This window comes from Leopardus geoffroyi, chromosome C1 (genome assembly GCF_018350155.1).
Source record: "Leopardus geoffroyi isolate Oge1 chromosome C1, O.geoffroyi_Oge1_pat1.0, whole genome shotgun sequence".
Classification (NCBI taxonomy): Eukaryota; Metazoa; Chordata; class Mammalia; order Carnivora; family Felidae; genus Leopardus; species Leopardus geoffroyi.
Window position 1 is genome coordinate 142,504,279 of NC_059328.1, and position 24,618 is coordinate 142,528,896.

A 24,618-nucleotide genomic window follows, 5' to 3' on the forward strand; every position below is an offset into this window, starting at 1 on the left:
ACCTAGTAGTGCAATTGCTGGGTCGTAGGGTAGTTCTATGTTTAATTTTTTGAGGAAACTCCATACTGTTTTCCAGAGTGGCTGCACCAGCTTGCATTCCCACCAGCAGTGCAAAAGGGTTCCTCTTTCTCCACATCCTCTCCAACATCTGTTGTTGCCTGAGTTGTTAATGTAGCCATTCTGACAGGGGTGACTCTCATGCTTTTTGAAGAGGAATTTAGTTATGCCTGTCAAACTTTAAAATGAACACACCTTTTGAAATTTAACTCACAGATACATTTTTATGAGTATGTAGAAATAACTTCAGCAGTATTTGTAATACAGGAATGTTTGCAATAGAGGAAAGTAAACAACTTAGATGTCCATCAATAGAAATTAGGATAATAAATTAAAGTCCATCTAAAATGGAATACCTACAGCTGTTAAACCAAATGAGGCAGATCTATATGGATGAATATCAAAAGATACCTAAGATACATTAAGTGAAAAACACAAGGTGTAGAAATGAGAGTGTCTCTGTGTGTGTGTGTGTGTATACATGCTTATACGTTCCTAGAAATCTTTGCAAGACACAAACTAGTAGCAGTAGTTACCATTTATTTAAGATTAAAAATATGCAAAAGCAATACTGTATTTCATCTATAGATACATACATATACAGCAAGTAGAAAACATGCAAGGAATGAGACATAACAGTATAGTTTAAGTTTACCGAAAAAAGAGGAATGAAATTGGTGAGGCGGCCCTAAGAATCTTTAAATGTATTTTAATGCTTTATTTCATTAAGAATATTATCTGTAATGTCCTTACAAATATTTGAAGGGGAAAAATAATTTTAAAAGACTCATTTGACTCTACACCTGTTAACCTTTATAAAATCTTAATCAGTGATACAATAATGACTCATTTTAATGTGAAAGCCTGTAGTGAATAGGGATTAACATTTCCCTAGAGAAACTGGATCTACTTGATAGAACATTCTTGTACTAATCTTTCTTGTTTACCAGATTTTTCTATTAATACAGTCTGAAAAGAACAGTTGTGCTTTCATGGTGTGTTTCCGTTTGTTGTCAAATAGCAGCTGATATTTTATCAAGTTAGCAGCATTCTGAGTGCTGGGGAAATCATCCCGGGAACCCCTTACCTTTCTTGCCCCTGTCTTGGAAATCTCTCACCAAAAGTACTATACCTTTTGTAAGTCATGGATTCCCAGGATGCCCAGCAAAATACTACTGGCAGATATTCTTTGGAACTTGGGGTATGGGGTCTTCATTTTCTGGAGAAGTCAAAATATTAAAATTATTCACTCTGAGCTGTGGGCTGGATTCTTGTATCCGCAGTGAAGGATTCTCCCTTAAATATTATAAACTCACTCCTGCTTACAGATACCCCACTGACGCTTCTGGGAGCCCTCGGTACAAAATGATTCAGAATATACCACACTCAGATTGCTTCTAGGAGCAAAGAGATGAGCTTGGTGGCTTGGCAGTAATTGTCCTTTTGTCCTTCTGATGACAGGAGATAACAGCACTGAGCAATGAAACAATCAATAGTCAAATGTGGGCAGGAGACAGTTTTTGCTTTGGATACCAGAGTAAGTGGCTTACCTCTTTGCACTACACACATTTTACTCTCATAGTATTGAAACTGAGTTTTAAATACACATAATGGATTTTTCTCCTGAGCACTGTGCCATGAATACGATGATGAATAATTTTTAGTGAGTGGCTCACATCTAAAAGTCACTTTTTAGGGGACAGTTTCCTGCCCAGAAACATGGGTAAAACTTTTTTCAGTAGACAGCCTGGTTATCTGGTTCCAACTTCCTAACTGGAAACATGGAAACATGCTGGCCACAAATTAGCGGAAGGAATTTTAAAGAAGAAAAAAAAAATCGATGTTACATATTCTGCCACCAACAAATCCCAGGAACAGTATGTTTCTGCAAGATCTCTGATAGTGTCTGGATGCATTCCATTTTGAGATACTCTGCTGGCAGAGGCCTTCCCAGCAAAGCCTGCTGCCTACTCTCTCCTCCCACTCCTGCAACAAAGCCTGTTGCCCTCGGGCTGTCCTCTGCTCTCCAGGCTCTTCACAGGTATCTGAAAGTCAAGGGCTTTTGCACCGATGTCCACCTCCCTCTGGGTCCAGCTGTCTTACTCATCCATCCAGGGCATTCATGGTATCCCTCCCGTTCCAGATGTTAACAGGTGAATGAAGCCTCATCCTGTTGACTTGGCCAATGGTTATAGCTCTCTCCCCCACCTCTTAAAATAAACCTTTCTTCTGAAATTTGCATTATTTTTATCCAGTAGCTACCATATATTGGCCGCTAGTATGCTCCAAACCTGCACTGTCCATAGAGAACCAATAGCCACATTTGGCTATTAAACACTTAAAATATGACAAGATCTGGGGTACCTGGGTGGCTCAGTCAGTTAAACGTCTGACTTTGGCTCAGGTCATGATCTCACTGCTTGTGAGTTCAAGCCCCACATCAGGCTGTGTGCTGACAGCTTGGAGCTCGGAGTCTGGAGCCTGCTTCAGATTCTGTCTCCATCTCTGCACAGCCGCCCCCCCGCCCCCCGTGCCTCCCCCTCACCTGCTCATGCTCTGTCTCTTTCTCTCTCAAATATAAACATTTAAAAAAATTAAAAATAAAATAAAATATGACGAGTTCAAATGGAGATGTGCCATTAAGTGTAAAACACACAACAGATTCCGAAGACTTAGCACGAAAAAATGTAAAATATCTCATTAGTAATTTTTACATTGATTACATGTTGCACTAACATTTGTCATATACTACGTACATAAAATGATATGTGTTCATTCATTCATCCTTTAAACATTTATTTAATGTCTACCAGGGTTCAGGTACTGAACCAGGTGCTAGATGTATGGTGGGGTTTGTGAAATAATCAAAGCCTTTGCCCCTATGGAGAGTAAACAGGAAAGCAAAAAGATGAATACTCACAAAACCACATGAAGTGTAATGAAGAAACAAGCAGGGTGCTGCAAAACAACAAGGGTCAGAGAGTGAGACCTATTTACCTAGAGTGAGCAGGAAAGGTCTCACCAAAGAGATGACATCGGTGCCGGGACCTGAAAGTGCGATGAGCCAGACGCGTGCAGAACAGGAGGAGGAGATCAGGAAGAGAGGAAAGTTTGCGCCCTGAAGGTCCTGGAGCGCAGTCGGTGAAGGGGCCACTGGATACCATGTGAGGCTGCTCATGGAAGCAGGGGCAGAGGATGCGGACCTTCTAGGTCAAGGTAAGGAGCTGTGACTTTATCCAAGGTAGAATTGGGAAGCCAATGAAAAGATTTCAGAAGGCTGGTAACTTGATCCATTTTATGCTTTAAATATGTTCTGGCAATTGTGTAAAGAATGGATTAGAGGGCACCTGGGTGGGGAAGTGTCCAGCTCTTGGTTTCAGCTCAGGTCATGATCTCACGGTTCAGGGGAAGGAGTCCTGCTTGGGATTCTCTCCCTCTCCCTCTCCCTTTCTCTCTGCCCGTCTCTCACCCTCTCTCTTTCTCTCGAAATAAATAAGTAAACTTAAAAAAAAAAAAAAAAAAAAAGGATGGATTGGAAGGAACAACAAAGGATGCAGAGAAACTAATTTAGAGGCAATGGAACAGTCCAGACCAGAGAAGGCAGCAGCTTATACTAAGGGGGTGGCAGGGGCAAGTGCATTTCACTTGTCCCTTGGCCCTCCAGCTTTCTGAGTTCAAAGGACTATAAAGACAATAAAATACAAATATATTAATAAGCAGATAATATTAAATATATTAATAGCTAGGGAGAGTCTAGCTATTTTCCTGGTGTTTCCTCTTGCCACACGCTGCTGCTCTGTTCTAGAACTTGATCCCCTATTGCCATCCTATGGGCTACTCCAGCTTGCTCTGAGCATGACCTTCCCTTGATTCCCCAAAGCAGTGCTAATGCAAGTCTAAGGAAGCTGAAAGCTTTGTAGAAGACACAGGAAGCACCAAAGGAAAAGCAAACTTTTATCATCCGCTCTGCCTGTTGCAAAAGAGTGCTCTGGACAAGCTCTCCATCTCTTTTTCCTCTAGTTCCAGGGTCCAAATGCCTTTTTTTGGGTTTCAGGGGAAAAAAATTAAACTCCCATAACTTCGTTACTTACAAATTACCTTTACTACCCACTTTATCTCAACCTCTCACATCCAGATGGGTGCTCAGGTTTGCCACTAAGAACGAAACGGTCCATTGATGCCTGTTCCTAAGCAAAAGGGTACATTTTCCTGTTGAAGCCCTTTCATGCAGGAGCATGTGAAATTAGGTTTTTAAATCACATATTCTTTCCTCCACACTTGTATGACCTTACTGAATCCTCACATAAGTAGATGCTATTCCCATTTGTGAACAAAAGCAAAAGCTGGAAGAGGTGGCTAAGAGAGTAATTTGCTCCAAACCATACAACCAGTAAGGGATGAAGAGAAGATTCAAAACAATCCAGCTGGAATGCTGGCAACCACCAGCCTACCACTCCCCTGCAGAGACAAGGTCACGGGGCAAGGTCATTTTTCTCCACACAGCTCCACCATATACTCCCCTTCCTTTTGGAAACCTACTTTTCACCTAGATGACTAGAGACTCAATAGAGAACCAATTCTATGGAATCTGTATGAGCAAAAAACACATTCCAATTTAGTGCCATTCTTCTTCCTTGTTTTTTCTCTCAAGGACAAACTCTGTGTGCCCAGAATTTATTCTACCTAAATTTAAATAAAAAGCAATCATTTCCTTTGGAGATCCCAAGTGAAATTGTGCCAGATGGCTATTCCTTGAATTCTAAGCAAGCTTAAGGAAGGGTATGGTCACATTATGTGTATTGACTCATTCTTCATATCAACTCTAATAAGTTGTTGCTATTAGTAACCCCATTTTACTCAATTTGAGAAGAAATTAAATGTCAGAAATAACTTGACGAAGTGTACAGTCTGTACTTTTGGTTTCAAAAATATGTGGACTGGGACGCCTGGCTGGTTCAACAGGTAGAGTACGTGACTCTTGGTCTGGAGGTCATGAGTTCAAGCCCCACATTTGGTGTAGATTGCTTGAAACAACAAAAAACAACAAAAAAACAAAACATGTGAAATTCTGAGGCTGTTTAGTAAGACAAGTTCCACAGGAGCCTGTGTGAAGTTCAGTCCCCAAAGCCTCTGTCAGATAATAGAGCATCTCAAAAAGACAAACATCAACTGGGTGTTATTAAGGGCTGGTGCATGAAGCAGATGCCTATCCCATATTGATAAACCAAGGCAAATTAATTTGTATTTAGGTTGCCCCATTTAATCATTGATGTTTTATTTATTGCAATTGAATGAATATGATTTATTCACTTACTCATTTAGTCATTCGCTAATTAACTGACATATGCCAGGTAGTGCAAGGCACTGAGAATACAAAGATTAATGAAAGACTGTACTTCAAGTCCACTGTCTTTAAGGGACAAGCTTGGCATTCTCCCCTCTCTGCCCTCTCAAGCCTGGTGCTTCCAAGGCTAAGGTAAGAGAAGGGGTCCTTCTGTACTGTGACACAGACGGACGTCCACTTTTAGTGGAAGAAAGAGGATTCATGTCAGTAGGTGTGCAACCATCCCAGTTTGTTTTTCAGATTTTCTTTTCTCAGGTCAGCCCCTGCGGTGGCTTCCTTGCTCTTCCTTTTGTTTTAGGATCAGAAACTCTCAGAGCTAAAAGGAGACCTGTGGGGAGCAGAAAATGGCAACTGATATGTGAGGTTACAACACCCCGAGGGGTGGAGAGGCTGTAAAGGTCTGGTGGGAGGGAGGGAAGAGAGGAATTGAGAGAGCGTATGCTCTGCGCTGAGTGTTGGGCGCGGCTAAGTGGTCTCGGAGAAAGATTCTGCACCCACAAGTGTTTCATTTTCAGCAAAATAACATTGTCTTGTTGAATTAATGTTGCTTATTTGGATGGTACTGAATTTATAGTTTTAAAATTGGATTTGTAAATGTATTTTGGTTTAAATGTATAAATAATAAACATCATTTATAAAAATACACTTGATTTAAATGTGTACCATTATGTGGAATTTTAATTAAAACACGATGGTTCATTATTTATTTTTAAATTTAAGCCATAATTTATATACAATAAAATCTCCCTCTTTAGTGTAGAGCCCTGTGAATTTTGACAAATGTAGTCATGTGGCCATCACTACAATCAAAATAGAGAACAATTTCATCATTCCAAAAATGTCCCCCATGCCACTTTTTTGTCCCTATCATTGTGCTTTTCCACAAATGTCATATTAATGGAAATGGAACATTATGTAGCCTTTAAAAATTATCTTTGTTGAGGTACAATTGACATAATTCATTGCACATATTTAAGGGCACGATGTGATGAGTTGACATATATACAGTACGTATATAAAGCTATCATCTCTGTGAAAAAAATGAATGTATCTATCATCCCATGATGTTTCCTCATGCCACGTAATAATCCTACCTCCCACAAGTCCCCCACCTCCAGGCAACTACTGAACTGCTGTTACTATAGATCACTTTGCATTTTCTAGAAGTTTATATAAAAGGAATTATGGGGTATGTAATTTTTTTGTCTTGCATATGCCAAGCACAGTAACTTTGAGATCCATGCTCGTTGTTTTATGTATCAATAGTTTATTCCTTTTTATAGCTGCGTAGTATTCCATTATAAGGCTAGAGCTCAATGTGTCCATCCACGCATCTGCTCAGGGACATTTCGCTTGCTTCCAGTTTGGGACTACTGCAAATAAAGCTGCTCTGAACATTTGTGTACAAGCCCTTGTATGGGGCATATGTTTTTTCTCACTTGGGTTAAATACCTACTAGTGAAATGGCTGAGTCATACAATAAATGCAGAGTTAACTTTTTTGAGGAACAGATAAACTATTCTCCAGAGGGACTGTACTATTGTACATCCCCACCAGCAGTGTATGAGCTCAAGTTCCTCTTCATCTTTACCAACACTTGGTTTAATCAGTCCTTTAACTTTAGCAATTCTAGAGGGCAATGGTAACTCCTTGTGGTTTTAATGTGCATTTTTCTAATGACTGATGCTGTTGAACATCTTTTCATGTGCTTATTTGTCGTCTGTAGGTCTACTTTAGTGAAATGCATGTTCAAATCTTTTGCCTATCTGTTAATTAAGTTGGTTTATTTTCTTGTTGAGTTTTGAGTTCTTTCTGTGTTTGGGATACAAGTTTTTAATTAGATATGTGATTGCATACATTGCGTCCCGGTGTGTGGTTTATTTTTTCTTTTCTTTATCAGTGTCTTTCAAAGAACAGTTCTTAACTTTGATGAAGCCCAACCTGTCATTTTTTTTCTTTTATGGCTCATATTTTGTTAATATAATCTAACAAATCTTTGCCTATCCCAAGGTCACAAAAATGTTCTTCTAGGTTTTTTTAATGAGGTTTTATAGTTTTAAGTTTTATAGTTAGGTTTATCTTCCATTTTGAGTTCATTTTTTTTATAGGGCACAAATATGGATCAAATTTATTTTAAAATGGCTCATGTGAGGGGTGCCTGGAAGGCTCAGTCGGTTAAGTGTCCGACGTCAGCTCAGGTCATGATCTTGTGGTCTGCAAGTTTGAACCCTGCGTCAGGCTCTGTGCTGATGGCTCAGAGCCTGGGGCCTGCTTTGGATTCTGTGTTGCCCTCTCTCTGCCTCTCCCCCACTCAGGCTCTGACTCTCTCTCAAAAATAGACATTAAAAAAAATTTTTTTTAATGTTCATGTGAACTTAAGTTTTAGAAACACTAATTGTTTACTCCAGAGGCTTGGCTGACAAGGGAGGGATATAAGTAGTTAACAAGAAGAGGGCATAAAGTCAAGAGACATTAAAATTTTTTCTATTTGTTTATAATAGGGAGAGAATTAGATGTGGTTTTAGACTGTAAGGATGGAGCCATTCAAGAGAAAGAGATTTAAAATCTAATAAACATTCTTCTTGTCAAAACTGACCATGACCATCTTGATTATCACATATATATTCCCAGCCTCAAACAGAGGCATGCACATAGCAGGTGCTCAATAAAATGTTTTAGAATGAAGGAAGCAAACATTTAAGGAATTAATGTGAGAGACTATGTAACCAAGAGTACAGTTATGGAAGGAGACTTGAGTCAGTCTTAGTGAGGGAACAAATTCCCAAAAATAGGCTGAGGAAGTTAAATATGTAGATAAGAGGGCAGGAAAATCGAGAAGTTCATACCCCATAGCCTTGATTTTTTAAATTATGAAACAAAGCTTTTATCTGCTAGGGATGGAGCAAAGTGGAGACGACATGACTCGTCCACTGAAGTATTGCAATACCCTCACGAGTGAGGAGGAGCATCGACTATGTGCTGAATTAGGTGCCTTGGGAGACAATCCAGCTGTTGATGCATCCACTGTATCAGGTAAGGATGTTTCCCCTGTACTCAGAGAGATAAAAATCTTACCCCAACCAATAGAATGACATCTTAATGACAAGGACTTGAGAAAGTTCCTGGGGTCAGTGAGGGGTTGCAGGGAGGCACTTTGAATGAGAAATTCTTGCAGAAATGCCCCTCATATCACATTCTATAGGCAACTGTGTCAGTTTGCTCTAGAACTCTCTTTCCCCTCTTCTAAAACTATTCCTTGGGTCTAAAGAAGTCACTTTTAAAAGTGCATTTTCAGATTATCATGTCCCAAATTCCTATTTAGAAGCAGGAATTTTCCAATTTCTAATTCTGTTTAATTTCTTTTGAACTCTTCCCAGAATCCTCTACATGAAGTTGTGGGGCCAGTGCCTTCCACAGACTCCAAGAGAATCAGGGCACAGCCTGTGGGAAAAATGACGCCATTATCTTACATGAAAGAAACTTTCTGTTGGGGACCTCCTTCAACACACGATCTTGGCTTGGCTTTTGCAAAACCATACCCAAAATGTTCCATTAAAAAAAAAAAAATTAAGATGAGCAACATTTGGCATTATTTTCTCATTCCGTGCCCTCCCTATACCTGTTGTCTTTCTCTATTTCTGTTGTATATGAACTTGTTTTTCTCACCACGAGACAGCTGAGAGTATTAATTCAAATAAACATGTCAATGTCAATCTAAAATGATGAATTCCACACTAGTACACTGCATTGACATGCACCATTTAGAAAACACTGTATTTTGGGGAGAATATGTTTGTTATGACTGAATAAATACATATGTCTTTAGTGTAGTCTTACTGCACAAAGATATCACTTCCCTGCTTAAAATCTTCAAATAACTCTCCACCGAATTAAAAAAAAATTTTTTTCTTTAATGTTGATTTATTTTGGAGAGAGAGAGAAAGAGTGTGAGCAGGGGAGGAGCAGAGAGAGAGGAAGACACAGGACCTGAAGCAGGCTCCAGGCTCTGCAGTCAGCACAGAGCCCAACACGTCCATTGGATTTAGAATAAACTCCAAAATTTCCTCATGGTTCAAAAGGCCCTCAGTGATATGGCCTCTGTACCTTTCAGACCTCATCTCCTCCCACATATGCTCCAGCCATAGTCTTCATTCTCCTCAGACACACCAACTCCATTCCCACCTGAGGCCTCTGCACTTGCGGTTCCCTCTGCCTGGCACGCGGTGTAGACCCTCAGGGACCAGACTACTTCTCCTCATTGAGGTCCTAGGTCATTCCCAACTTCGTGGGTTCTACATCCTAAAAATCTCTTGAACACATAATTTTGCCCTTGAACCCAAAGACTCTTTGCCACATCATCATGGTTCCATGATCCAACCCACCTATACTGTACTACTTTTGTCCCCGATAGGCCATATTCCTTCATACTTTTTGCATGTATGCATATCTTTTGCATGTATTTTCTCTGCCTAAAATCTTTTACCTCTTTTTCACCTAGTTAGCTTACCTGCTTCTTTCACAACACAGCTCAAATACCATCTCTTCCCAAAAGCTTCTCTTGATCTGTCCCCCGGTCTGAGTTGATCGAGTTAAACGTATTCTCTGTGGTACTGTAATCATGTTAATTTGTCCAAATGCCCTCAGTGACAGCGCGCAAACCAAGCCACACGCTTCTCAATGACTGGGGTATGGTGGTTAAGTGAGAAGTGGATTTCCAGCAGGGATTACACTTCTGAGCCAACAGTGCGTCTCAGGGTGGCTACAGTTAGCTCTTGCCAATGGAACGTGAAAGGAAGTGAGGCATTCCACTTCTAGGGCTGAGGCCTTTAAGAAGCAGACATACCTCCTCCACATTCTCTGTTCACCTTCAGGCTTGATGCAGATGACAGCAAGTCCCTCTGGATGGTGGGGTCGCAAGATGGAAGGACCTGGCCTTCAAACTGGAACACCTGCCCTGGACAATTATGGGAGAAATAAACAACTTCGAGGAATCTCTGACTTATTTTGTTCTAAAGAACAGTTGTTAAGAAGAATATTACACCAAAAATAAAAGAATTGGTTTATAGGTAAATCTGTGGAAAATTAGCCAGCTGAATTCTTTTTTTTTGGATTTTCGGTTCTTATATACTAAAAGATTCAATAAGCTTATTTAGGTTGTTCCAATATTTGAAGGAAAGAATAATGGTTTCGACAACTACAAAATCTCTAAATATATGTTAGAAGTTTAACTCAGAGCTATTCTCTATCCATTTGCTTTCAAACAATACTTTAGAATTGTTTTTAATCCCATTATTGTTGAGTGGCCACGGAATTCAAGACACTTGTACATTCAGAACATTAACTTAAATGTGTAATTACCAGAAATCATCCATTTGAAATAATGATGCTATTGTTCTACTAAGTCTGTCATTTAAAAGTATGTTGATATACCAGCAGTTTTGTAACACTGTAACTGATTGAATAACTTCAGTAGTATTTTAAAAAGGAAACTTCAGAGTAGAGTTTCATGAGAATCAGAACCTTCCAAAATTTGTAGGTTGGGAGTTTGAAAGGAAAAAAAAAAAAATAGCAGTAACAAAGACAGAAAGAAGAGAGAGGGGGAGAAAGAAAACAAGGAGAGGCCATTCTATTGAAGGAGGTTGTTACTTTGCAGGATCACGAGAAGATCAATGGTACTGAAACTTGGGAAAATTGGGAAGAAGGAAGCAGGAGGTGGGTGGTTTTGACATACACATCACATTTCAGACATCATCTGAACAATCACATAGGGAACATGAGTCAGTAGGTGACGCGGGTCTAAATAAAGAACAAAGGTCAAGGATGGAGAGGGAGGTTTGGTAAAACCCTGGATGACTTCAAGTAGCAGAGCATGGCATGTCTTAAGAAATGCCCACAATACAGGAGTGAAAATGTCAGTAGATGACATATAAAAAATATCCCAATAAGAAGAACCAAGCTTGTTAGCTTAGTAGCTAATACAAGGGAGATGCTCTGGCACAGATTTACTTCTTATAAATCTTTGGGCCATTCCAAGAGTACACAGGTCAGAAATTTTATGACTAGAAGCAGAAATACTTATATCTGTTATGTTTTTTTACACGGCACAAGCTATTTGTTCATATATCTCTCCCCCCCCCCCCCCCCCACCAGCAGACTAGGCAACCCTGGAGCATAGGTGGTTTCATGCTCTACATCCATGACCCCTCAGTTTCTATCAGCTTTTTACTGAATTTTATTTTGCTACTGTATATAGTAAGCCAAAGGGTATATTTTTGGGCATAAGAAAAGCGGAGTGAGGAGATACACACAGTATCAAAAAATCATTTGCAGCTAAAATACTGCCCTAAGAAAATTAGATATGTACTTAATGGATTTTTGGCCAGGTCCATTGAAAGCTACTCACTTCGTTTGTTTCCTTTGAGCCAAGGAAGGTGGGAATTCTAACCCTGCTTTCATGCCACTGGGACTCGTGCACTTGTATGCTGGTCAGCCTGACACTGTGAGGGAACAGATAACTAATAAATACCTCTGAAACACATTTCTTAATTGTCTTACATGAAATTAGCAACGTAGGTTTAAATTCCAGACACCTATATAATTTTTCCCTCCAAGGTCTTACTCTAAAGAACTTTTCCAACAAGCAAAATTCTTAACACTGTCCCCTTTTCCTGAATTCCTAATGTAGGCTATGAAAGTTGGTATGGTTACACTTTGAAGAGACAAAAATATTAAAAAAAAAAAAAAAAAAAAAAAAAGCACAAGGTTTTCTTTGATTTTAATGAGTAGACTTCGAGTTCACTTCCTTTAAAATATTGCCCCTGAATTGCAAATTACTTCATGGTCTTTTTTTAAGTGAGCTCTCTTCCTAGACTGACAGAGCCAGCTGCAGCATTGTGCTGTCTATGGAAATGATATCATCAGCACTCTGTCCTTGAATAAGACCACAATCATTACATTTGGCTCCTTTTCACATAGCAGGAACCGAAGAGATGTTTGTTTATAGCAACAGTATTCAGAAAGTTATCATTTCTGCACTCTATCAGTTGGCAGCTTAAAGTCAAAAGAAAGTTTAGCATGAATTACCTGAATTCCCTTCTAAAGTCAAAGTAGTTTTAATTACAATACATTTAATACATTTGAAACAATTACTGTTTAAAGCGTTCTCGTTTTCTAATTTTCAGTGTATTACAATTAATTTTGATACTAAGAGTAGAAAATTTTAAGAAATAATATATTGCTTGCTTATATTCATTATTTATTGAATATATTTATATTTCTTATACTTGTTTTCCAACTTATCAATAATTAACATACTGTTAAATATTTGATACTAATTAACAATTCAACCTAATAATTATTAAATTAAAAAATAATTTAATAGTTATAACTAAGTCATTTTTAGACCTGATATAAAACTTAGACTTGTTCCCACAATCCCATTCCTTAGAGAAAGCTACTTAACCATTTGGGGTCATTCCCTTCCGACCTTCATTCATATATCAATTTTGCTTTTTCATAGAAGGGTTCTTATATTCATTTTAAGGGGTAGCAAATTATTTTCTCTGAATCAAATAACTTAGTTTATTCAATCAAATAATAATAGAAAAAAACAAAATATTTGAAAGCCATATTCACCATGATAAAATGTTGTATAAATTTAAGTCCCATCTTTTATTAAAAGTTCTTATCTGACAAATATTAGTAAAAGCAGTCCATTAAACTATAATTTTAAATACAAAAATAAGCAAGTGACTTTATAATCCGAAAAAGATTTTACATTTTCTTAAAATAATTATTGCTCTCCCTAAAAAACATCATTTAAGTTTTATTAACATAAAGCTAAAATGTTAGCATTATTTATATGTACAGTATGACCATTAACTCCAATCTTATCATTTCTTTCTATCTTTAGTAAATCAATCCTTTCCATTTTTGGGCAATTATTTTCTGACTTTCAAAGATTGACTGTGAAACATTAATAAATTTAAAAATAAATGTAAAGTTTTAATTAAACTTAATTTTAATTAAACTGCTCTTGTTTTTACCCAGTAAATATTATGGTAACTAACAGAAAATGCATAGAAATAAAACAACTTTACCTGTTTTTTATACAAGCGTTCCACAGGATACCACTTGTGAAAAAGGGTTCCATTGTTTAGAAAGGTCTTGAAAACTGGTGAAGTTGAGGTTTTAAAGCACTGGAAATATGCATAAAGTCATGCAGACCGGAATAGCAGGCCTATGCTTACAACCCAGGCTGTGATCCAGTCCAGTGTCTAGTTTACAATACCACCGCACTTACACGAAAACTTCTTGAATCCCCCACTAGAAATAATACTTTTTTCTAATTCTCATTGCATTTTGCTTGTGTCTTTTAAAAATCACCATCTGAGTAAAGATGATCTATGCTCAAGAAACCTTCAAAAGCAGTGAAATATCAAGATAATAAATTAAAACGGTAGTTAATCTTTAAAAGAAAAAAATTTTTAAATCTTTAAAAAAAATAAATGTTCATTTATTTTTGAGAGACTGAGAGAGACAGACCACGAGCAGGGAAGGGGCGGAGAGCGAGAGGGAGACATGAATCTGAAGCAGGCTCCAGGCTTTGAGCTGTCAGCACAGAGCCCGAAGCGGGACTCGAACCCATGAACTGCAAGACCATGACCTGAGCCGAAGTCACTTAACCGACTGAGCCACCTAGGTGCCCCAGTAGTTAATCTTTTTATATCCACAACAATTGATGAGAATTCTATCAAAATCATTCAACTTTGCAATGGAGACTGCAATTGGTATTGTATTAGTTAATCAATTTTTATTATCTTGATCTCTCTTCATAATGTCCCCAAATGTAATATTAGATGAACAAAAAGAAACAAAACCCAAGCATCTCATTTACTTATAAATTAAAAACTGTTTTTGCATTCCTTGCCATCAAGATGATTCTAAAAACAAACAAAAATGATCCAATACTGCTTTCTAATTATCAATGTAATATGCCTGATATAGAATATTTAGGATACGCAAAAGCATAAAGAATTAGAAAAATACCAACCCTAATGCTATTGCCTTACAACAACTTGTAATAATATTATATTTTCTTCCTCTTTTTTCTATACTTATTTTGAGGTCATACTACATCTAAAAGTTTGTATCCATTTTTCCCACTTAACATGTCACAATCATCATTTCCCCATGTTATTAAAACCTTTGTAAAAAACATTTTAATCGTACGTTTCATCATATAATTTAATATATCCCTTAGTATGTCAGACATTAACAGATGGACATTCAATGTATTTTTTGAATGAATTAGCACAGGACTTCCAACACTTATTTTATATCTGAACTGTATTCAATGTAGGGCTTAGGTAGGATCTGATAAAAAGGCAAAACCTTATGAACACTTAAGTCAATCCTCTTTACTGATCCTATCACATTAACTATAAACCATTTATTAAGGGAGAGTAAGGAATAGTCACTATTATCCACTCAGAGTACAGATAAAAATATCCTACAACCATTAGCTATGTTATTTTCCATCTTACCCACACAAAAATTTTGAACAAGAGGCACAAACAATAAAGTCTAACATATTCAACTAAAATTTTAAACTTTTATGAGAACTTAAGATACCATAAAAAAGGTAAAAAGATTAATGACACATGGCAAAAGATTAATATTCTTTAAAAGAACTTTCGCAATGCCAGTAGCAAAATGTACAAAGGACACAAACTTTTATATAAAATGACCAAAAATCTATGAAGATATTCAAACTCAGTTATAAACCAAAGAAATGTAACTATACAGGTGAGGTATCACTTTTTACCCAGAGATCAGCTGAGACTTAAAAAAATGAAACAAGTTATCACTTGATATAAACAAAGATGTGTTCCTGCAACTTAATAACTTGTTCATCAAAAGCAATTTTCCTACGAAAGAATGATGAAATGGGAATTCAGTCACACTTGGGAAAGAGAATAGTCCAAATTATTAAATCGAATATGAACTTCCTGTAAGACAAAGAACCTTTAACAAAAAAGTAAAAGAAATAGCATTGAATGCTGCGAGTTGTACACTGACATGCTGGCAGGAAAGCATCACTAAGAAGGAAGACAGGTCATCTAATGCTACATGATAAAACTGGACAGTATTCTTACCCAATGTTAAATAAAAGGGTCAGCTGGAAGAATATTTTATATATATATATGTGTGTGTTACACATATATGTACGTTACACATTTATGCATGTTATACATATATGTATGTTACCTATATATACATACATACATATGGTTGTATGTATGTATGTATACGTTGGGGAAGACAATTGGGAAATATGTCATGTCTTTTAAAAGTCCATACACTTTGACACAGATACTTGACTTGTAGACTAAATGAAAACTAAATTCAAGTATTAATTGCAGTATTGTTTTTAATGGTGAGAAATAAGTAACAAGTTAATGTACATCAACAGAAGACTGGTTAAATAAATTGGGACTACCCAAACAGCAAATACATCATTAAAATAATTTTTTATATGTGAAAAATGTCTATAGTATATTGTGGAAAAATTACAGGGCATTTTAGAATTCTATGTTCAACACACACACTCAAATATATACATGTCCATCCCAAAGTGCTGACACTGATTTTCTTAGAATGGTGGGACAATGGATGATTTTAATGTTCTTTTTGCTTATTATATCTCTTTCCTGGTTTTCTTATGTGAATTTTTTATATTAATAAACATGTTTATATGCTATAAAGATAATTATAAAAATTAAAGGGGCAAACTGGGAAGTCTGCAAAAATAATGATTAAAGGATTCGACTGATTTGTAAGAAAAACACTAAGATTCTAATAATGAAAAGAGTGAAAGAATAAGACACTGAAATACACAGGAAAACAGTATCAATAAATAATTAAGTTCAAAATAAGACAACACGCTTATCCTTTTATTTAAGTGGAAAGGGTTTTTAAAAACCCACAATATTAATTAAACATGAATAGACACTCTGAAATCCCATATCATTTAATCCGAGTAGTTGCACTTCTGAAATTCTAGCCAAAAGAATATTGCTAACTACAAAAAAAATACTCCTAACTATGAACAAAGCTTTCAGTAGAATATGTCCATCACAATGTTCCTTGTACAAGAAAATAATGAAAATACAGCAGAATGTTATTTGGGAATCCTAAACCTAGAAGCATCCAAACATTGGAACTGTTTCAAAAAGATTTCATCCATGCTGATATAGAATGATTTGCTAAAATGTAAGGCATGTAGTGATGTGAATAACTGGTCATTTAGGCAAGTCAAAGTCCCAGAATCACAAAACGTTGGTACCAGTCATAAGAAACCAGTTCACAGGAATGTCAGAGGCTATTTTATGTTGTGAAAATTTCATTCTTTCCTGGGACAAAGGTTATTTAGTAGCAAAAGGGGGATACTCCAGATGTAAAAACGAAAAAAAAGGGCATAAAGATCAGGAAGATGATAGAGATTTTTTTCCAAAAGAGCTGTTGCACCATTTACCAGATACTTACAATAAACTCTGGTATATTCCTGACATGCCTAGCTGTCAATCCATACACGTTTCAAATAAATAAAATTTGTATATACTTATTACACTGCATGATGTTTTTAGGAACATCATTTTTAAGGAAATAAATCTGATTTCTATCACAAGAGCTAATGAGAAAAACATACAGTCACTTTCGATCCCATCTGAAATAAGGCGGAATTAAATAAGAACTAAGAATTAAATCAAGCAGTATGTTATAATTACATAGGTAAGAAAAACCTATCTATGGAGGGAAAACCCACAAAAATATTAACAGTTCACTCATTAATTCGTCAACATATATAAATCAAACACCTCTTACATGCTCAGCACTGTGCTCAGTTCGGAGAGATACCAACTGGTAAACATAAAGACTCATAGTCACTGGCTGTCCTGGAGCTTACACTCCAGTGGAGGGAGACACACAATTTTCAAATAACCATATGCATGGGAGTAACTCCTCACCCCCAACTTCTTTTCTTCATTTTTCTTGTTTACTATCAGACATTCTCATGAATGTTCACTTTAATGATACTCGTTTTAAATGACCGGACTTTTCTCATATTTTAAGACAAATTAATCACATAAACTGGTCGCTATTTACCTGATTCATGGCCAATTCAAATATCCAGATGAAAAAGATAGAAAGCTCTGTATTTATTATCTAAGTTCCATAAGTCCCTAGAGAAGAGTAGGACAATCTTTTCATCATTTGCATAATGCAGCTATCATATCTTTTCAATTGCATTGGCAGATCCCAGCCCTGGCCAGTACGTAAAGCTATCATCACTAAATCTAAACATATTCAGAGAATAAGTCAGAATAAAAACACTGACAACACAGATGTGTGAATAATAATTATAATTAACCCCTTCTAAAAGAAAAGGTATATGTAATAGTACATAATAGAGTAACAATTTAACCCATCTTTTTTCTTTTTTTTCCTTTTTACTCAAAGCATAAAGCAGAGGCAACACTTCATCCCAGGTTAACATGCAGCTTAAAAAAAAAAGTTAATATACATATTAAACATGGAAATTCACAAGTAAAACCTTATTTGTCATTTCCCCCCAAACATACCTTAACACGATTCCTTTATTTCTTAATAAACAAGGCCCTACCACTGGTCACCTGACCAATGCCTTACATTTCTGGAGCTTGACAGTTTAGCGAGTTATGGACATAAGAACACTGTTGTAAGTATACTGAAGTAACACATCTGCGAAGCAGCTGATCAGACTGATTTACCAATTGAGGGGTCTCTACTCCAATCTGCCACTCCCTCCCAACCTCTGCAAAAACACAAATATCCTCCAGCCACCATGAAGTTTTCTTGTCAAGAAGGCCCTGAAGCATGATTTCCCTAGTTTTCTAACACACATCAGCAGTGATGAACTACAAAGCACCCACATGCTCAAAGATCCTTACTTTTTGGAATATTCCTTGAGTGCAAAATTTTCTTAGGATTCAGAGAAATGCAAGTTCAAAAAAAGATAAAGAGATAAGACAGATTTTTTTGCCTCTTCATTCATGCAAAGCTTGAGTTAAAACCTTTTATCATATTAGAAATTCCAATACAACAAACCTAAAAACTTTCAAAAGGTTTCCTAATTTCTTTGTTGTATTAAATGTGGCTTCAAGTATGTCAATAAACATAGAGCTCAATTTGGGAGGGGTAGATAGACTACTTACAACATATCTTCATCTAGGTTTCTCTAGGAAAATACAATAAACAAAGAAGACTATCTATAAGAAATGTGTCATCTTTAAAATCAATACTGTTAGTAAAATGTATTTTAAGCACCAATTAAAATTAGTATATGTTTTCCTCATCTCTAGCAACCAAAAGAGCCCTTCTTAGATGTAATTATAGCTTCCTCCTCAATGTGTTACCTTGAACATTAACCCAGAAAATATCTTTAAAAGTGCTCTGCAGGTATTACCTCCTCTCAAAAAACCACAGAGGGACAATATAAGAAAAGTCTACTCCAATCTAAATGGCTAGTTTAAGCAAAAATAATTAGAGGAATTCTGTATATCACCAATGTAAGAAGTTTTGGAGAAGAGAGTAGTATACAATTATTTAAAGTCATGTACACATTTCACTTTTCCATGCAAGATGATTTAAAATATAAACACAATGTAGTTGTAAATCACTGAAAATACCGTCAAGTCTCTGCCCCCAGAATTTATAGTCCCACTCTATGGTCAAAAAAAAAAAAGGAAGGAAAGGAGAGAGAAAGGGAGGGAAAGGAGGGAGGTAGGAAGGAAATATGAAAACATAATAGTCTATCAAATATTTTAGTTTGTAAGTAGAATCTAAACAAAGAGGAAGGATTTGTCTTGAGCAACAAAATGGATCAAGATCTAAATGATAAAATCAAAATTACTAACCACTAAGTATGAGGAGAATTAAGAGGATACTCTTATACAAGCAATAAACTTTTACTCAGGTTTTAAAATACACAATACAATCTTCTGTGTGAAAACTACTTAAAAAAAAAAAAAAAAGAAACAGTTCAGTTTTCTAGCCTCTGCAGTAACTAAAAGGCAATGGCGTGTTTTTATTAGGAATGAGAAAAAATGGTTTTGCTCATGTTTCCTAAACTATGGTTTGTTATCTAGTTTTTTGTTTTGTTTTTTTCCCCTCAAATAAAGCACAAATTGTGACTTAGAAATCCTTAGGGCTGTGCCATCAGTACTCCAAACATATAATACCATAGAAAACACATATAATTTATTAGACGGACTTAAAAACCCACACAAATCAATGTTAGGCACTTCTTGGGTACAGACTATGGGCATCTTCTTTCAAAAAACAGGATATCTAATAGGCAAGACCATAAACTTTAATTTTTAGAACAATACAACAACAATTAGACAATTGATTTAAAAAACTGCATAAGCAACCCAACTGTATCCTGTTATAATTTCTTCACAATTCCACACACCATTTTAGGATTTAATAGAAACAGCCATTTTTTAGCATCGAAAGTTTTAAAACTCTCCTTCCTTTACTTCACCGATATGGTCTTAAAACTCATATATTCTTTGAGGAAGCATGATATACAAGTTCTACTTTTATATAGGTAGAACTTTAAATTAGTATTTTCTATACTGTGTCTATATCTATACAGAATCAACATATTATGGTTGATGATTTTGATGTCTTCTAAAGTCCATTTCAACAGGTTTATTTTGTAAAAATAGGCTTCTCATTACTAATTCTTTTAGACATCTAATGTTTATCTGTGTTCTTCAAGTAAACATGAGGAAAAAAACAGAATGTGAGCTATGGTTTTAAGGATATCTTCAGGTTAAATACTACATATATATATGGTTTGGCATCTTTTTCTAACTCAAACAGTTTTATGGGTATCCTCCAAAATGTAATCGATTTTTGGTAATGGGAAGATATAACATGCACATAATGTAATCCCTTCCATGCGTAACTAGCAGCTTAAGGAGCTGGCAAAGTCTAGGTAGTTCTGTTATCTTTCTGAATCTGCTTTTCAGCATATGAAGCTAAAATTAAGAAACATTAAAATGTTAAATACAGTATGAAGGATTTTACTACTGGCTTTTATTTGCTGTATATACAGCAAGCCAATCTTCTGATATACCCCACAACCCTGACAATACACTCTTAATGAGCAAAGTACAAATCAATACATAAACCCAGTAGTGGGGACACAGCCAAGAACTAGAGAACCTACTTAGAAACTGGTGGTTTGGGGAACAACGGCTGTAAGGCAAAGTTTAGAATACCTCCAAGACTGAGTAACATACCTTCACTGATTGTGAATGAAGATACAGGAGAGCAAGGGATGGCTGAGCTCTGAGAAAGCTGATCCTGAAGCAGGAAGTTTTAGAGTACATTTGGACATCTGGGAGGGGTTACTAAGTCATGCAAAGAAACCTTGCCTCTACCCAGCCTTGAAAGAGGGACTGATGCCAAGATATAACTGGGCAATTGAGAGAAGATGACCCCAAAGTCCACAGGATAATCTGGGATGTGCTGCTATCCTCTATATACAAAGTAGAACACATTACAGATATATTCCCAAAAATGCCTGCAGAGAAAACTAGAAAGCTGTCTATAGGTTTTCTATTTACATTAATATAAACAGATTTTGAGGTTGTCTGTACTGTATGTGGTTGCTGTAGTCACAGCAAGAAATGTAAAGTGCCTATGAGAGAGGACAATAAAATCCCATTTCCAGGCATCTTAATTCTATACACTCAGGCAATAAAGAAAAGAACATCTCAGGGACTTCCTGCCTTTCCTCAAGCTCCCTGTATTTTCTGTTAACTACCTACTAGGCACTTCGTAAAGGCCAGAAACAACACTCTTCCATCTCATGCCACACTTCTAAAATCACTTTAACTATCTGCATTAAAAATGCCAGCCAGCAGTGCTAAAGCACTTTATTCTTAAGGCAAAATGTCATATTCCATACCCACTTCCCCTGTCCCCCAAACCACCTGCCTTCACTATATTCTTTGCCCATCATGAGAGCCAAAGAAGTTAGAAAGAACTGAAAATTTTCAAACGAGACTCCTCAATATAATGTGTAAGATATACTTTATAAATGCTATTATCACAAAATTAAACACATTTAAATGCTTATAGCATATGGTAACTTTTATCAAGATATCAAGAATAACTGTATGACTTTCAAAATTAATATCAAACACGGGATATTTAATCCAGCCACATGTACAGGGGTATGAGGCTTTGTTCTTTTCAGAGGTAAGCACAATGACTCTAAATAAGATGATTGTTTACCCCCAAAAGTAGCATATTAAAAACCAAAAGCATTGCCCTTCACTTAATTCTACTTAAACTACATATAAATTGCCAATATAACTATTCATAAGGCTCGTCATCATATTTGGAAAGAATACTGTTAAAATTATCTTGATGTATATTTATACATGAATTAAAATTTTTTCCTCATTGTAATTTTGGTTTTATGTACAAGCATACAGGTACAACCTTATTTCTAATGCTTGGCCTAGAAAGGTAGAATGTCACAAAAAATAATGTTTCATAAATGTGGTATAAGACTTCATGCATTCCCATGATGCCATGTCAATAACCTACTACACTAAACCAACTGTAACAATGCAGTGCATGCTTTAAACATCCAATTAAGAAAAATTTTAGCCAATAGCTTGTCGACAAGGGAATGTGCTGGTATACTGCTGAATTCACATGGCAGCAACCCACAAGACTAAACCATGAAAATTCAAATTAAAAGATAAATAGGGTAAAAGATGTAGATTTGCTGGACTACTTTACAGAATATTTATCTCAGATGAAAATGCAACATCTGCAAAATGGACTTGGGTTTTTAAGGGAGTTTTTAAATAAAACAAGTGATTCCTAATAGTGATTTGAAAAGTATGAGAACATATGAACAAATAAAGCTTAGTAATTTAGAATTTACTTTTGTAAAAGCAAGTTGACAAATACTAAAATGTTATACTTGCATTATGAACATTATAATATAAATATGAAACACAAAACATCCACTGTTAAACACTGATCTCCCATGCCTGACTTGGATTTAGCTACTGAGTATATTATATTTTACAGAAAGAAACTTTCAAAGTTTGTCAACGCTTGTAGTATATACTATTACTCCTCATCAAAATCTGCGTGAAATCCAAAAGGCTCATATTAAAGGTAGTTACTTCTCTTCTTGAATATTCTAAAACATGCCACTTTGGATCAGCCTTCAGATTTTCAGGGCATGAAACATATACAAAGAGAGTACCCAAAAATATGTGTGTACACATTTAGGATAAGTCTGTTTACAATTACAATAAAAACACCTTCAACCTTCATATCTTTCCATTTTCAGTGAAAAACAAAATACCCTAACCAAACATAATATATTTGGGGCCAAGTTACTTCTTTGTAAAAATAATTTATCATGTGTTGATCGACTTTTTAAACCAAACTCTTAAAAGCATTAAAAAAATTGTGTTTTATAGCTGTCGATGCATTCACGTTGGTTAGTAAGAAGTGAAAAAGAAAAAAGTGTAGAAACAAAAAAATCTCAAACTATCCCAACTCCAGAAATAAGAAATTTTCAAATTAAGAAATAACCTTTGTTGCTTAGAAAATAAGTACTTTTCATCTCAAACTCACTCTAAATGCTTGTATAATTCAATACCTAAGAAGACTCTAGGTAAATTATTTTATAATATTTATAGGATGATACTTCTCTGGGTAGGCATATTTTACACAATAGCTTCCAATTAATGCGGGAAAAAAATCACTTGATAATTTTAATAATTAATGATTGACTGATTAATGGATTAACATTTTTCTCAGTAATTCAGATGGCATAGATCCAACAAAGGGAAAAAGGATTGCTCAATGTGAAATTCTGTCCATTCGTAACACTAAGCCAAAAATTTGCAGATACTCCACTCAGATTACATGTTTTCATGTATGTAATTTGAACAACAAAAAAATAGGTACAAAATGTCGAGCTTTCTCCTTTTCTTTCTTTTTCGTTCGTTCTTTTTTTTTCAGAGCAGTTCAATGATTTTGGGGGTTGGTTAGTACAATACAGAGAACACAGGGGAAAGCACAAAATGGCACTTAACACCACTGCCAGTACTCATCTCATTACGGTTATAACTAAGGATAGTATTACCTTTTGTGTTATTTGCTTTTCTTTAGAACATAAATCAAAGCCATAAACGTGAACTTGAGGTATATACACAATAGATACACAACCTTATGCAAAATACTTTTCATAAGTAACCTTACATTTTAAAATATTGGAAACTGAATATCTGTGCTGATTTGTATTCTGACTTAATGGAACAAGAAGAGAACAACATTCAACTAGGGAGGCTTATACTGACAATAAAGCTCTTAAAGTTAAAAATGTCTCCTTCTCCCTTTGTACTTACCACAGGCTACACAATGTCCTGAGAGGATTCATTATGAGAAAAATGGCAATCACAGCTTTAAAGACCTTGCTTTGGAAGGGACTAATGAGAAAGCAGATTGGAAAATGAAACTTCATCTTTGTTCTCAAATAAGTGGTCTTAATTATTCTTCTTATAGAAAAAGTTTAAATCAGTTTATTATAAATATATCTAAACCATTAATTTTTGCAGCTTTCAGATAAAGTCCAGCACTTCGTTTATACAAGTCTATGAGAAGAGGTCAGTAGAGATCATCTAATCTTAAGTCGTGACATCATCCATTCAAGTCCTTGGCATAATCTATAAAGAATATAAAAATCACTTGATTAAATTCAACTAAAAAACTATGAACAACAAACTAAAAGAAGATACCATTTTTCATTTACCTAAACAACAATGATTAAAAAAATCATTAATACCCAATGTTGGTGTTACTGTGGTGAAGCCATACTCTCATACACACATCCATGCTTTTTTTGGTTCTTTTTTGTCTCTAGAGCCTAGGACACTGTCTGACACATAAAAGGAGCTGACTAATTATACAATGAATATCCACAGAAAATAATTTAGCAATGTGTATCAGAAATATTTAAAATATCAATACTCTACCTTTTTTCTACTTCTAGAAATATATTCTAAAAAAACCATCAGACACAAGGACAGGTTGATGTATAAGACTGTTCAAAGCATTTTTAATGG

The 24,618-nt window shown here is 35.8% G+C and overlaps 1 protein-coding gene across 3 annotated transcripts in view; it reads right to left on the minus strand.

The window, feature by feature from the left end:
- Nucleotides 1–580: 580 nt before the first annotated feature.
- ARL5A (ADP ribosylation factor like GTPase 5A) overlaps nucleotides 581–24,618 on the minus strand; it is a 46,362-nt gene continuing 22,324 nt past the window's right edge. Inside the window, exons 6-9 of one of the 3 annotated variants that reach the window (XR_006712880.1) lie at nucleotides 23,902–24,219; nucleotides 11,805–11,898; nucleotides 10,245–10,355; nucleotides 581–5,729 (exon numbers count right to left, since the gene is read on the minus strand). Coding sequence is in view for 1 of the 3 variants with exons in the window: in XM_045479820.1 (XP_045335776.1) it covers nucleotides 24,171–24,219 (49 nt within the window). In the remaining 2 variants the exon portion in view is untranslated. Of the gene's footprint in view, nucleotides 10,356–11,804; nucleotides 11,899–17,809; nucleotides 24,220–24,618 lie in introns of those variants that run through there. The other 2 variants (XR_006712879.1, XM_045479820.1) reach the window with 2 other exon arrangements.